At 45.8% G+C, this 14,839-nt stretch overlaps 1 protein-coding gene across 1 annotated transcript in view; it reads right to left on the bottom strand.

Annotated features, from left to right (window-relative positions):
• Window positions 1-898: 898 nt before the first annotated feature.
• Window positions 899-14,839, bottom strand: part of LOC123761287 (sulfotransferase 1E1) — a 30,405-nt gene continuing 16,464 nt past the window's right edge. The window contains exons 5-8 of the mRNA XM_045747213.2: window positions 14,095-14,221; window positions 11,126-11,292; window positions 7,042-7,147; window positions 899-1,586 (exon numbers count right to left, since the gene is read on the bottom strand). Coding sequence (XP_045603169.2) covers window positions 1,489-1,586; window positions 7,042-7,147; window positions 11,126-11,292; window positions 14,095-14,221 — 498 coding nt within the window. The 3' untranslated portion in view covers window positions 899-1,488. The remainder of the gene's footprint in view (window positions 1,587-7,041; window positions 7,148-11,125; window positions 11,293-14,094; window positions 14,222-14,839) is intronic.

The raw sequence follows: 14,839 nt of genomic DNA, 5'->3' as shown, positions 1-14,839 counted from the left end.
ACGAATTTACTCACGAATGTGCCCCCACACCCACCATGGAGCCACAATTAGAGGCAGGACACCCAACAAGAAGCTATCGCCGATCTTGTCGGGGCCTCCTAGGGGTGCGTCGTGAGTATACGCCCCACAAACGCCACCTTAAGAAACCGACAGTCCGTCGAGATCGGGTTCAGTGACGAAGAGGGGATTGACAATAAAAGGTTCCCCTCGCCCTCGACGTCGGGTATCGCAGTTCTACGGGTGCAAGAGTATGCCTCCTCAAGCACCCGGGCGTCAAAGTAGAAGAAGTCCAAGGGAAGAACCAGAACTAGCAAAAGGTCGGCAGGAAACGGCAAGCAGATAGGAGAAGAGGGGGGAGAAAAACGAAACAGAAGGAAAAGGAAAAGATGCCCAGCAGAATTGGAGAGGACGGCAGCAGGAGCACAAGGCTAGAAAAGGACAGAGGACTGTCCCAAGGAGCATCACACTCCGGCAGCCGCCCACTAAGCCCCCAGACGGCGACAACGAGCTGAGCGGGGAGGGGGTAGAACTAGAACAAGCAAAAGGTCGGCATGAAACGGCAAGCAGATAGGAGAAGAGGGAGAAAAACGAAACATAGGGAAAAGGAAAAGCGAACCGGCACAATTAGAGAAGACAGCAGCAGGAGTGCAAGGCCAGAAAAGGACAGGACTGCCCCACGGAGCATCACACTCCGGCAGCCGTCCACCAAGCCCCCTCACGACGCCAACGGGCCGGATGGGGAGGGGGAAATCAACAGAAAACTTTACAATCCTGTGCAACAGCCACACAAGGTTCCACCTCTTACTATTCATTACACCACATTTTGGCAGTCTTATAAAAAATTGGGTCAAAACCTTACGCAATAATAAATCTAGTAGAGGTAAGAAAAACACAGGAATAAAAGTTTTTTAATTTCTATTAAACAAATTTAACATCCAAATGGATAACTATTCATTTCATGACTATCTACCCGCCAGGGGGAATTTTGCACAATCCGTACCCGAATAACGAAAGGCACTATTAAGTACATTATACATGGTCGTTTGTATTGCCTTCATGTGTAACCTTCTGGGTGTGGGCAGGAGTCACAGCCAAGGCAGAAAACATAGCAAAACGGATTGTTAAACTTTAAAGTAATCTGACTTGATATTTAAAAACTTTGCTATTAAAGTAGTTTAATGCCTAACACTAATTTGAAAACCACATAAGTATGCTTGCTCTGTTGAATCCAATTCAAGTATTAACTGCATGCTAGAGCTATGAAATTATGATGAAAGTATTACTGAACCGAATTTTAGGAGCAAAGTTCAGATGCTTAATTTCAGTAAATTATGTTTACTGTACAAAACTTATTACACCCATGAGTATATTAAAGTTATTGAAGGCATTAGAAATTATTTCAAAACATTTGCCTATAAACAAATTATCAGCCATTAAAATTAAATCATTTAACAAGTTTTTCCGGAGCCATGTTCAGAGACTAGAGTATCATTTGAAAATTGTGTTTCCACAATTTTCCTCGATCCACAGATTCATCTCTTGCTCGAGCTCTGGCGAAAAGTGGTTCTTCCAGTCTCCAATTTCACCTGGGAAAACATAATTCAGAGAAAAGTTAGTGAATTATGCACAATTTGTTTTTCCAACTTGTCAAGCATTTTTACTAACCATTCCTCGATTGACCAAGTTGTTCCCATGCATGGGGTCTGACCACACCTACCAAACTACCCATCAGTTTGTGTGCTAAAGCTTTGAAAGCATTCTAAATCCAAGGCGATAAAAACACATTCGTGAAGTAAAGCCAAGTACCTTTAATATCGAGAAAAGACCAACAATAGCAGCTGTTTGGATCCCGTCAACAAACCACATGCTGTTGGAAAAGTGCACCTTCTCACAGGCCGCCGCCGCCCCCCCCCCCCCTCAATGACTATATTTAACACTTATAACTCCGGATGAGGGAAGATTCCAAGGCAACCATGAAAAACGATGTTTATATTATCAAAGTCTGGGTGGGCTCTAGTTCCACTGTATACTTACAACAGCACTCATGATATGAACCAGTCATTTGGCTAAATGAAACCGTTGAAAGGGAACGGGGTGAAGATCGAGACCTGCGAGACAAAATGCTGTAAACCCAGAACTCGAGGGAGGAGTTCCCGATTGAAAAGGTGCCGCCGAGACTGAAAACGTTTAAAACATCAAGGAGCAAATACATAGGATCTTAAGACCAAGCCCAAATATTATCAACATATCAGCAAAGTCAGCATTAATACAAAGCTTGTTTACATTTATAGGACACGCATTCGGCTACCTGAACCAAACCACACGACAGAAGTTAAAGTGCTCGACACCAATTGAACTATTTACAAAGCCACACATCTGAAATATTGAATAACATCTCGCCAGAGGCATCAGAACGCTACACAACTCCCTTTGTATACAATTGCTACACTGAAAGCCGCCTTATTGTACCCAGTAAGGTGGCCGAGCAAACTTTCCGATCATAGCGACTATGATCGGTTGTAAGACTAACGCCAGGCAAGTTTGATGCACTCTTCGAGAGAGAAAGGGCCGAGGAAAAAAAAATCTATAGAGAACTAGCAGGTAGGGTTGGGAATATGGGGTATCACAGCTACAACGAAGCAAGCAATTATCAAAAAGAAGGCACCAAGCCGAGAAGGCTATGTAGCACCATCAAATAAGCAGGATAATCAGAGGGCACTAAATATCACCATCGTTGCCACCACGACAACAAACACATAAGGCGACCGATATCAAAAGTATCGGAGTTGCCAAGAATACGATCGAGAGAAGCAACCGTGGGGGGGGGGGGGGGGGAAACTTTCGGTTAACAAGACACGCTCATCCCGGAAGTAGGACATTCAACAAGGATATGCACGACCATAAGAGGGACATTGCAATTAGGACAATAAGGAGCAGGGCGGTGCTCCAAGTGACCACGAGTTAAGCAAGTATGGCCAATACGCAACCTCACCAGAGCCGTTTCCCATTACGGTGGTAGGAGGACGGCCACGAGAACTACTTTCAAGAGAACGTCGTTTGTTACCAGTAACATGACCAACAAGCATGCCAGCGGGTAAGGATGGAGGTATGGATAACCATGTAAAAGTCGGAATAAGGAATACCTTTACGAGAGATGGGACACTAGCGGACAACTAGCCTGGCGGCAGCATCCGCACACATTGAAAGACACCAATATGGCTGGGAACCCAACAAAACTCGACCGACTTAAATTTACTGTGAACAAGAAACAGCCAATGATAGAACTCGACAACCACTGGATGAACCGGATTAAAGGACCCGAGAGCCATGAGGGCACTACGAGAGTCAACAACAACTACAAAGGAAGATTGACAACGAGAGAGAAGGAGACGAAGAGCATAAAGCTCCGCTGTGAAGATGCTAGTCTCCGGAGGTAAGCGACACACAAGTGTGATTAGGAAAAAACAACAGTAGCCAAAACCGTCCGCAGACTTAGACCCATCGGTGAAGACGGAAATGGAGTGCGAGTGAGAAGAAAAGTGCTCAAGGAGAAGGCGTTTTAGAACCGTAGGAGGGGTAAGAGCTTTAGTGATGCGAGTCAACGATGTACAAAACTGCGGAACGGGGACTCTCCACGGGGGCAAAGAAGGAACACGAGGAGAAATGTTAGAAATAGGAACGGGGAAAGAATACTGTAAGCGAGATTACCAGAAAAAGAGGAAGGTGGTGAAGAGGAACAAGAACCGCAGGAGGGGTAAAAGCTAAAGCATGACAGGTGAGAGGAAGGATGTTGCAAGGACCCGCAAGGTAGCGAAGACAGTTGCGATCACGGCGGTCCTGGAGAAATAGGAAGCCAGTGCCAACATACAAGCTGAGGATGGGAGTCGAACTGAAGGCAACAGAACTGAGGCGCAACCCAGTATGGTGCAAAGCATCAAGACGGCAATGAGTAGAAGGAGAAGCAGACTAGTAAGGAGGGCAACCATAATCGAGCATAGACAGGACGAGAGGAATGTAAAGCAAGGAGTGCGCGCCTATCAGCTCCCCAAGAAGTATGGGACAATACCCGAAGGAGGTCAGTGCCTTAGAGCACTCAACACGGAGGTAAGAGATATTGGGAGACAAAGACAAATGAGTGTCGAGGAATAACCCCAAAAGCTTCGCGGAATCTTTGTACTCAATGGGATGACCATAAAGTGACAAGAGGGACGAAGAACGATCTGTTTCCGAGTAAAAGTCATGGCACAAGTCTTAGTAGTAAAGAACTTTAAGCAATAATCTGTGGCCCAAGACGACACGGCATCAATCGCAAGTTGAAGTCGGCGTTGAAGGAGAGGAGAATCACCACCCTGACAACAAAGGGTAAAATCATCGACAGAGCGGAGAAGACGCCTGAAGGAAGAGGAAAGAAGACCATTGAGGGCAACCAGAAAAAGAGTAGTGCTCAGAACACTTCACACCTTTGTATTGCTGAAGAGGCAGAAAGTGATACCAAGCCTCACCCGAAAGGAACGACGAGAGAGGAAGCTGCGGAGAAAAAGAGGGAGATGACCACGAAGGCCAAAAGAATGAGGCTGAGACAGAATATGATACCGCCAAGTGGTGTCGTAAGCCTTTTCCAGGTAAAAAAGGACGGCAACAACGGAGGTCTTCACAGCAAAAGCAGTACGAATATAGACAAAGTTCACCAGGACATCTGTTGTGCTCCGGCACTTGCGGAAACGAAATTGAGAAGGGGAGAGGAGGTAATTGTGTTCCAGGAACCACATCAGACGAACGTTAACCATACGTTCAAAGTTTGTAGACAACTTATGAGGACATTAGGGCGAAAGTCCTTAGGGGATGTTCCCAGAGAGACTGGTTTGCGAACGGAGGACAACGGCATCGAGCCAGTCCTCGGGGTCTGACCACGACTCCCAGATCCGATTATACAGACTCTGTACATACCGCGATGTGCACGGAGGGAGATGGCGGAGCATCTGTGGCAGAGGAGTTTCGGACGTAATGGTGGAGACGTAAGATGCCCAACATTCACGTTTAGCCGTACGGATGGCCCTACGGGCCACCGCACTCGCCTTCCGAAAGCAAAGAAAAGAATCGACTGTCTGCCGACAGCGGGGTCTCTTCCAGGCTGCACGCTAACGGCGGACAGCCCGAGCAGTCTGCATTCCACCAGTGAATGCACTTCCGTTGACCGAGAGGAAGAGAGGAAGAGAGCCGAGAGCAGCGTCAAAAAGCGTCATGAAAAAGGAAGAGAGCACGAGGGAGAGGCAGAAGGGAGAGGTCAGAGAGAGTAGCACCGATGGTAAATAGGTTCCAGTCCGCTTTAACAAACTTCCACCTAGGGAAGGAGAGGGTGAAAAGGTAAGGATGGTGAAATGTTCACTGCCATAGATCATCAAGAACCTGCCACATGAAATCTAAGTAAAGAGAAGAGCAAAAAGAAAGATAAAGACAGGAAAGGGTGCGAGTCCGAGACCAAATGCGTGGGCTCACCAGAATTCAGAAGACAGTGAAGAAGAGAGGATAAACTGCTCAAGAAGGCGACTTCGGGTGTTCGTCAGAACATCAACCCAAAGGGAATGATAATTGAAATCACCCAGCAGGAAATCACTCCAATAAGGAGTCCAGTAGGTACAGATCAGGAAATAAAAGCGGGACACTCGGGGTGGGGGGGGGGGGGGGAGATAAATGGAACAAACTGTGTACCATTTCCCCACAAAGATACGAGCAGCAGAACAATGGAGAGGCGAAGGAAAAAGTAAGGGGACAAAGGGAACATCAGAGCGAATCAAGAGCAGAAACGTTAGGAGCCCCAGCAACTGGGGGAGAGGGGGGGGGGGAAGAGAAAGTAATAGCCACGAAAGCGACCAGGGCGAGCACCAAGCATCGGCTCCTGGAGACAGACACAAAGGGGCGAAAACCGCGAAATCAGAATTTAGAGTTAAAGGAAATTGGCGTAATAACCCCCAACGTTCCATTGAAGAATAGACATTGACGAGAAGAGAAAAGGCAACAGAACAAGGAACAAAACGGTGAAAGAGGAACATAGCACATTAAAGAAGATCAGGATCAGAGTCGGCAAAATCAAGGTTAGGGGGGATGGGTAAATTGAGCAAAGACGGAGGGAATGAAGCGAGATAACAGATCAGAGGTGTAAGGGCGGGACCCTGAGGAGGAGAAAGAGGAAGGAGGAGGTAACCGACAGGAGCGGTCAAGGACAGCAGCAGGTAGAGGGGGAGTAGAAAGAGGGGAGCGCACCTCAGCAAGGGCAGCAACCGAGGGGGAAGCGGGGGCCAAAGAAACCTCCATAGCAGGGGAAGGAGCGATAGAGTAAGAAGTAGGGGCCGAGGAAGAAATCAAAGCCTTCTTACCCGCAGGGGAGGAGGAAGGAGAGAAGCCAGGCTTACGCTTCTGAGAAAGAGACCGGTGTACCAGCAACTACGTACTGGGCAACTGATTCCAGCATCTCAACAAACTGAACGAGAGCACACATGCCGGCTGTTAGGAGAGCGATGGACATCAGCCCGCACTGACAGACGGACTAGCATAGCCTAGTGTTAAGCAATGAAATTATAACTACCAAATATTCCTCACGTAGGTCATCCCAATCACAGCTCCGCTGAAACGCTCAATCACAGTTGCCAATAGTAAAAATCTCTGCAACAGTACCCGTTGCTCTCACTTAACTAGTAGTTATAAAGGTTGAGGTCCACCAGGGTACAGAGCAGAGCCTAAAACATTTTAAGTTAATTTGTGTTCTTTCCTCGAGAAAGAAATGTCACTCACTCTGGTGGAATTAGCCATGGTATGATCACAGGAAGCATTACAAATATCCTGATGGCTGTCAGTTATCTCACTGATTAAAGTGCGAAACAACTAAAACATCGTCACTTTGATTATTTCTTAATATGGTTCTTTAAGGAAGAGAACTGCACTTGACCCGGACAAGCCAAAACGTTCAGAATTCAAAAGCTCCAGCAACAATGCTTAAGTATTACAGATGACTTGCCAATTAGAATCTTAACTATTTCCACACACCTTTCCTGAAGAAATCTCCTTCGCTCTTCTGGGCACCTTGGTGATAATTTGCAGCATCTTTTTCACTTCGAGCTTTCATCGAGGAGAAAGAACAGTGTTCGGCAACCTGGCGAAAGGAACCAATATTATGACCACAACAGGTTCAAACAACAGGTTTCTCTCACTCACACACACACACACACACACAACCCCTGTGTGCGAGAGAACGAGGGGGCAGAGTTTTTCCACCCTATGCCCGTTACCCAATAGTAAATAGGTACCTGGGAGTTGGCTGTCACTGGCCACTTCCTGGTGGTGTGTGGAAAAAAAATTATTATTAGTAGAAACAGTTTATCGACAGTTGAGAGGCAGGCCGAAAGAGCAGAGCTTAACCCCCACAAGCACAACTAAGTGAATACCTAGATATCCCCCCCCCCTTGCACACACACGCACAATGATGTGTGGGGTCAGTGGCTGACTGGACAGAACGCTGGATGCGTGATCGAGCCCAGGACCCTGTGGTTCTGGGCTCGATTCCCAGCGCCGGCGAAAAAACTATGGGCAGTTTCCTTCACCCCAATGCTCATGTCATCTAGCAGTAAATAGGTTCCTGGGAGTTGGATAGGTGCTACAGGGTGCTTCCTCTGTGGTGTGCGCAAAAGAAAAAAAAGAAAAAAAAAAAAAAAAAAAAAAGACACTTATGAATGTATAGATGAACTGAAGAAGGCAGCAACACTAGCCCACAGAATGAAAGCGAAGCTGCTGATCATGGGGGACCTAAATCATTGAGAGAAATTGGGAATCAAGGAATCCCCATCGAGGGGACGAAACGTGGGGAGCAAAATTAGTAGATGTTATTGACAGGAATTTCCTAACACATGTGAAGGAAAACAAGGGAAAGGAGGAGATGCACCGAGCCTATTAGACCTGATTTTCACCCAGGACGTAGAAGAGAATTTAGAGCATGAAATACCTCTAGGGGCCAGTGACCATTGTGTCCTAGTCTTTGACTACATGATGGAATTCAAACTTATGACCATGGGACAAGAGATCTGGATAAGGAGTTGACTACAGGAAAGGGGACTATAAGAGGATAAGGGACTATCTGGGTAAAGTGCAGTGGGAGGAAGAAATGAGGAAAAACAGTCCAAGGTATGATGGACCTAGTCATACAGAAATGCCAGGAGGCCGAAGAGAGATTTATACCAACAGTAAAGGGAAAAAAATAAGTAGGAATATAATAACCCATGGTTTAATAGACAGTGTCAGGAAGCAAAAATGGCCAGCAGGTGGGAGTGGAGGAAGTACAGAAGACAAAGGACAGGAAAACAGGATCAGATGCAGAGCTAGGAACGATTACATTAACATAAGAACATCGGAAAGGGACTACGAGAACGATATTGCAATCAAAGTGAAAAAACAACCCAAGTTACTACACAGTCATAAGAAAAATGTCGGTGAACGACCAAGTGACAAGACTAAGGAAGACAGAGGGGGGCATATACTGAATGTGACAAGGAAATGTGCAAGGCACTGAATGCCAGTTTCCATGGAGTGTTTACTACCGAGCCTGACCAGCTCCCATTGTTGAAAGGGGTTACCCTAGATGAAAGACGATCAGATATAGGAGGTGACAGCAGAGGAGGTAATGAGACAGTTTACAACTCTAGATGCAACTAAAGCAGTTGTACCAGAGAAATTATCACCATGGATACTAAAAGAAGCAGCGCAGGCCCTCAGCGTGCCTCTGGCAATGATCTTTAATGAGTCACTTATGTCGGGAGAATTGCCCAGTTGCTGGAAGAAGGAAAATGTCGTGCCGATCTTCAAGAAAGGCGATAGGGAGGAGGCACTTAACTATAGGCCCGTATCACTGACAAGCATCCCCTGTAAAATACTGGAAAGAATAATTAGGCTATGACTGGTTGCACACCTGGAGAACATTAGGTTTGTTAACAAACATCAACATGGGTTCTGGACAAAGAAATTGTGCCTAACAAACCTTCTGGAATGCTATGATAAAGTAACGAGGATAAAACAGGACAGATGGTTGGGCAGACTGCATATTTCTGGACTGCCAAAAAGCCTTGACACAGTACCGCAAATGAGACTGCTGTTCAAGCTCGAGAGGCAGGTGGGGGTGGGGGGGGGGGGAGGTCCTAGCATGGATAAGGAACTACCTAACAGGAAGGAACCAAAAGAGTTACGGTAAGGGGCGAGAAGTCTGACTGGCGAACAGCAACAAGTGGAGTACCACAAGGATCGGTGCTGGAACCAATTCTATTTCTTGTACATGTTAACGACATGTTTACAGGCGTAGAGTCCTACATGTCGATGTTTGCGGATGACGCAAAGTTGATGAGAAGAGTTGTGACATGAGGATTGCAGGATCCTCCAAGAGGACCTGAACAGGTTGCAGAGATGGTCAGAGAAATGGCTACTGGAATTCAACACGAGCAAATGTAAAGTTATGGAAATGGGACTAGGAGATAGGAGTCCAAAGGGACAGTACACAATGAAGGGGGACTAGCCTACCCGTGACGACGCGCGAAAGAGACCTGGGAGTGGATGTAACACCTAATCTATCTCCTGAGGCACATAAATAGGATAACGACAGCAGCGTACTCTACACTGGCAAAAGTTAGAACATCATTCAGAAACCTAAGTAAGGAGCCGGTCGGCTCCTTAGGCACAATAGTAGTCAACTGAGCCGGAGCCAGAGATTGGGAGCCGGTTGGCCGTGCAGACAGCACACTATTTGTGAGCCTGTGGTCCTGGGTTCGATCCCAGGCACCGGCGAGAAACAATAGGCAGAGTTTTTCACCCTATGCCCCTGTTACCTAGCAGTAAAATAGGTACCTGGTGTTAGTCAGCTGTCACGGGCTGCTTCCTGGGGGTGGAGGCCTGGTCGAGGACCAGGCCACAGGGACACTAAAGCCCCGAAATTTTATCAAGATCAAGGAGGCATTTAGGGCGCTTTACACTGCCTAAGTGAGGCCAGTCTTAGAGTATGCCGCCTCATCATGGAGTCCCCATCTGAAGAAGCATATAATGGAATTGGAAAAGGGTCAGAGGTTTGCAACGAGACTCTTCCCAGAGATACGAGGGATGGGGTATGAGGAGCGCCTGAGGGAACTGTGCCTTACGACACTAGAAAGAAGGGAGAGGGGGGGGGGGGGACATGATAGGAACTTTTAAAATACTCAGGGATTGACAGAGTGGACATAGATGAAATGTTCACACGGAATAACAGAACGAGGGGACATATATGGAAGCTTTAAACTCAGACGAGTCACAGATGTTAGGAAGTTTTCTTTTAGCATGAGAGTAGTGGGGAAATGAAATGTACTTCAGGAACAGGTTGTGGAAGCAAATGCTATATATAATTTTAAAACCAGGTATGATAGGGAAATGGGACAGGAGTCATTGCGGTAAACAACCGATGCTCGAAAGGCGGGATCCAAGAGTCAATGCTCGATCCTGCAGACAACTAGGCGAGTACAACTAGGCACACAGTCCGTGTCGCGTCTTACCCAGGTCTCCCGATACTAAGCTAAACCAATGAGTAATGTGCAGTATATTGTACTTTATATTCATACGAGGTTTATTACTCTTCTCCCATTCCACCATTCACATACTTCCATCACATCACTTTAATCTGTAACTATAGATGTAGTTATTTTAATCGTCACTACACTTTCAAAGCTCCAATGAGCGATTGATATTTATCACTACAACCCTCCATTTGTTTTTTCTTCAATGTATGAACTCCCTCTGCCAGTCTTCCGTAGATTTTTAAACCTTAGGTAGTCTTTTGTCCTGTGTGTTCACAATTCATGTTCTGCCCGATTTTTATAGTTTGAACATTAGCAAATAATGATGTATCAATGTCACCATAAAAAAATATAATATTGCTAAATAGGTCCCAGAACAGCCCTGGGGCAACACCTCCCTCCCCCCACTCGGTAAGTGGGATAAAATATTTACTCCAGACTAGTTCTGAGTCAACTTAGGCCAGCATCCCTTATACCGTGAGCTACCCCCTAAAACCGTGAGTTAACTTCGAGATGTGAAATCATTAATAGGAGGAGTAATCATGACTTACATTATCAAGCTGCTGTTGGGAGAGTTTGGTGCCCAAGAACTCATTCAGTGTTGCAAGTTCCTTCTTTATGTCAGCTTTAAAGTCTTCATAAAACACAAAGTGCAAAAAGATCTCATCCTTTTGCCCCCAGGCCATCATCAGGTTGGGCCAGTAGGGACAGTACAACACTGTAGATACGAATTACATTTAACTATGTTTTACATGGGTAAATAAAAGGTTAAGCCATTAAATTTCGCAATATATAGTTATCTCCAAAATATACTTGTATAATAAGCTATATAAAATGCAGTTATTTCTGATACTGAAGCAATTAGCTAAAGAACATTAATATTTGATAATTATTTAGAAGTTAAAATTTCAAGACTACACCGAGTTATTGCAGACCGCAGTATCGTACACTATTACACTACTACCGAGGAGAACTACAACTAAACTGTCAAGAAAAAACAAATACTTGCACTTGTGGCCAATACTAACCACCTACGCTAACTGGCTAGAGCAGCCTGATCCCATTTGTCCAAACACAGAAGGTACCTACCTACAACACTGCACAACACTCAAACCTGAACACGGTATGCGGTTCCACCATGAAGCCCGTACCTTGCCAAGCACAAGACGAAGACGGAAAAAGTTGATTTATGCCACTAGGTTAGTCCCAGAACCAAGAGGCACAAGTTACGAGGAAAGGGTGAGGGAACTGCACTTCACGTAGATGGAAGACTAAAGAGCTCTGGGACACGTGATCAGTACATACAAAATTCGAGGGAATTTACATGGTAGACAAGGATATATTTTTTTAAAACTGGTGGTACACTCACAAGGGGGACAGGTGGAAGCCAAGTACCCAAATGAGCCACAGACTGAGAAAGAACTTTCAGTATCAGTAGTTGGTAATGGGAATGCACTAGAATGTGGTGGAGGCAGACTATATACAACCTCAAATGTAGATATGAGGGCGCTTCAGAAGCTCAGGAATCTGTTCAAGAGTAGATTGACTGTAGAGAGGTGGGACCAAAGAGCCAAAGCTCAACCCCCGCAAGCACAACTAGTCGAGTACTTACGTACACACACAAAGCTGGATTCGCCTACTTATAACATTTACACGCTTTCCTTCCAATAAAGAAGGAAATACCGAATACAGAACATGTCCGAGGATGATATTTAACAGACTGGCAAGATTCTGCCACCATTTGAAGTCCTAATCAAACGCCCAACCCATCAACACATCTTGAGTTCGTCAGCCAAGTGCTATCAGGAGAGAATACTATGAACATCACACTTCCTCGGCAACACTACCCAGTGTGAGGGACTGAAAATTTCCTCTGCTAGTTTTTCTATATTAGGCCAAAGTGTGCTGCACGCTAGAGAAAAGAAGTTCTCACACTACATGCCCATATGTGAAGGCCTGCACAAACCCCAAAGTGAGAGCTGTATTTAGACTACAAGAAAGTCCAACTGATCTGTGGGAAGAGTTACAAGATTTAACAGGTTTAACCGAGAAATGTTTAGAGGTAGGTTTTAAACTGGCAGCCAACGGTTTCAGGCAGCGTCGCGTCCCCCCATCCTGTGCGATGTGAAGTCATCCTCCTCCTGGGCCTCCCCCACCCTGTACCACGTCACGAGATGCCACAAGGCCAAGGACTTCATTCGTCGAGGCATGTCAGCCTCTTGACTTTTGGGCGGGAACGTCCGTGTTTGGAAGTGGCATCGTAGGCTCGCCTGCTTTGCTCTAATTGGTCATGGCAAGGTGGGGGGCGTCCTTGCGAGTCCCCTAGGCCGCCAAAAGGCAGTCTAGGACCGGCGATGTGAGAGCAAGACGTGTTAGGTGGTGGCGGCCGTGCCTCTCATCACCAACCCTGTTATCGTGGTGTTATCAGTATTTCCTCATCACCACAGTGACCCTGATATAGAGGATCGTGCCTGGCTCCAATTTGCGTGATCGTAGGCTGATTAGCAAGAAATTTGAGTGAGAAAAGACACTAAGGAATACATGTTCGGAAGAGGCAACCTCGTTGTGTATCAGATGTGACTCACATCTGATGTCATCGGTGATGTGACCAAGATGATATTGACCAACACGTTTGGCAGAAAGTAGGATTGGGAAAGGGTTTCTCAGGTGTTAGAAAAGGCCCCGTTTTGCGATTTTAGGGAAATTACGAGTCCAAAACAACACGTTTTGCTGCATAGCTGGTAAGGCCCCCCCATGGGGTCCACCATGAGGTCCACCATGGGGGTACATGACCTGATGCAGAACACACGTCTAATTAAGATAACAGGTCAGGTCAATAACTAAGTAGATGTCACCAGATTCCATATGTGCCGATGTTATGCCTGCTTAACCACAAGTCCAAGTATACCAGTAAATCAAGTAGGAGCAGCAATTAAACTGCCATCGTACTACGACACCAAAGTTGTAAACCAAAAGTAAACCAGCATACACATTGGTGGTACAAGGCAATAGACTACTTCAACGTCAGGTTCTAATCCATCTGCCAATTTGTCCAAACAGACTACCAAGTGTCTAGTAACCCACCAGACCTATAGCCCAGTATAGAAGCCTCTTCAACACTAAAGTTACCATTCAGCAGGAGAACGGAAAGATTAATATTTAAAACTACCAAATACAAGCACTAACAACCGTAACAATTTACGAAGTTATGCCCTGGATGGAAACAAATTATAACTTGCACCTATAGTTAACTGGCAGCTGCCAAATACACAAGTTGTGGAGTCGTGGATACTAAATGACCGTGTGGGGGGGGGGGGGGGACTTTTAGCATACCAATTGTCCTCGTGTGGTGCTACACTTTGTAAAATCTGTACTAATGTGTTGGCAATGATATAACAAGTCGCATGAATAGTATTTTTTACACCTTAAATATTACGTTCTGATCGTGTTAGCTTCATCCGAGCATTTAATTTGTGCCACCTTGTCGAGGCTTCTCAAACACCACAACTGATTTACTTACAATCATTGTTCATGAAATGCTTGACGAAGTTGTCGAAGGTGCCAGTATAGTTGTGGAACTTTACGTTACAGAAGTGATAGAATAGCGATACAACCACGTCCTTGGGATCTCTAGCAATGTACACCACCTGAAAAACCATCAAATAACCATGATTGAAATTTAGGGTTAAAGACGTAAATTTATTTTTCAAGACAATTTAAGTAAGTAAGTAATTATCAAAAGAAGGCACCAAACCGGGAAGGCTATGTAGCACCATCAAATACGCAAAATAATCAGAGGGCGCTAAATATCACCAAGGATGCCAATACGAGAACAAAAACGCATAAGGCGAACGATATCAAAAGTATCCGAGTCACCAAGAATTCTATCGAGGGACAGGTGACCGCGAGGGGCGGTCGGAAAGCAAGACACACGCTCGTCCTGGAAGTCAGGACATTCAAGAAGGACATGCACGACCGTAAGAGGGACAATGCAACTAGGACAATAAGGAGCAGGGCGGCGCTCCATCAAGTGACCATGGGTTAAGCGAGTATGGCCAATACGCAACCTCGCTAGAGCTGTTTCCCACCGCCGGTTACGGTGGAAGGAGGACGGCCACGAGGAAACACAACATTTAAGAGTACGTAGCTTGTTACCAGTAACAGACAACCAAGAAGCCTGCCAACGGGAATGGATAACCGGGTAAAAGTCGGAATACGGAATGCCTTTACGAGAGATGGGACAAGAGCGGACAGCTTCCTTAGCG

The sequence above is a fragment of the Procambarus clarkii genome, chromosome 7 (genome assembly GCF_040958095.1).
Source record: "Procambarus clarkii isolate CNS0578487 chromosome 7, FALCON_Pclarkii_2.0, whole genome shotgun sequence".
NCBI classification, from domain to species: Eukaryota; Metazoa; Arthropoda; class Malacostraca; order Decapoda; family Cambaridae; genus Procambarus; species Procambarus clarkii.
Note: the sequence above shows the minus strand (reverse complement) of the source record. Positions and strands in the feature narration are given on the sequence as shown.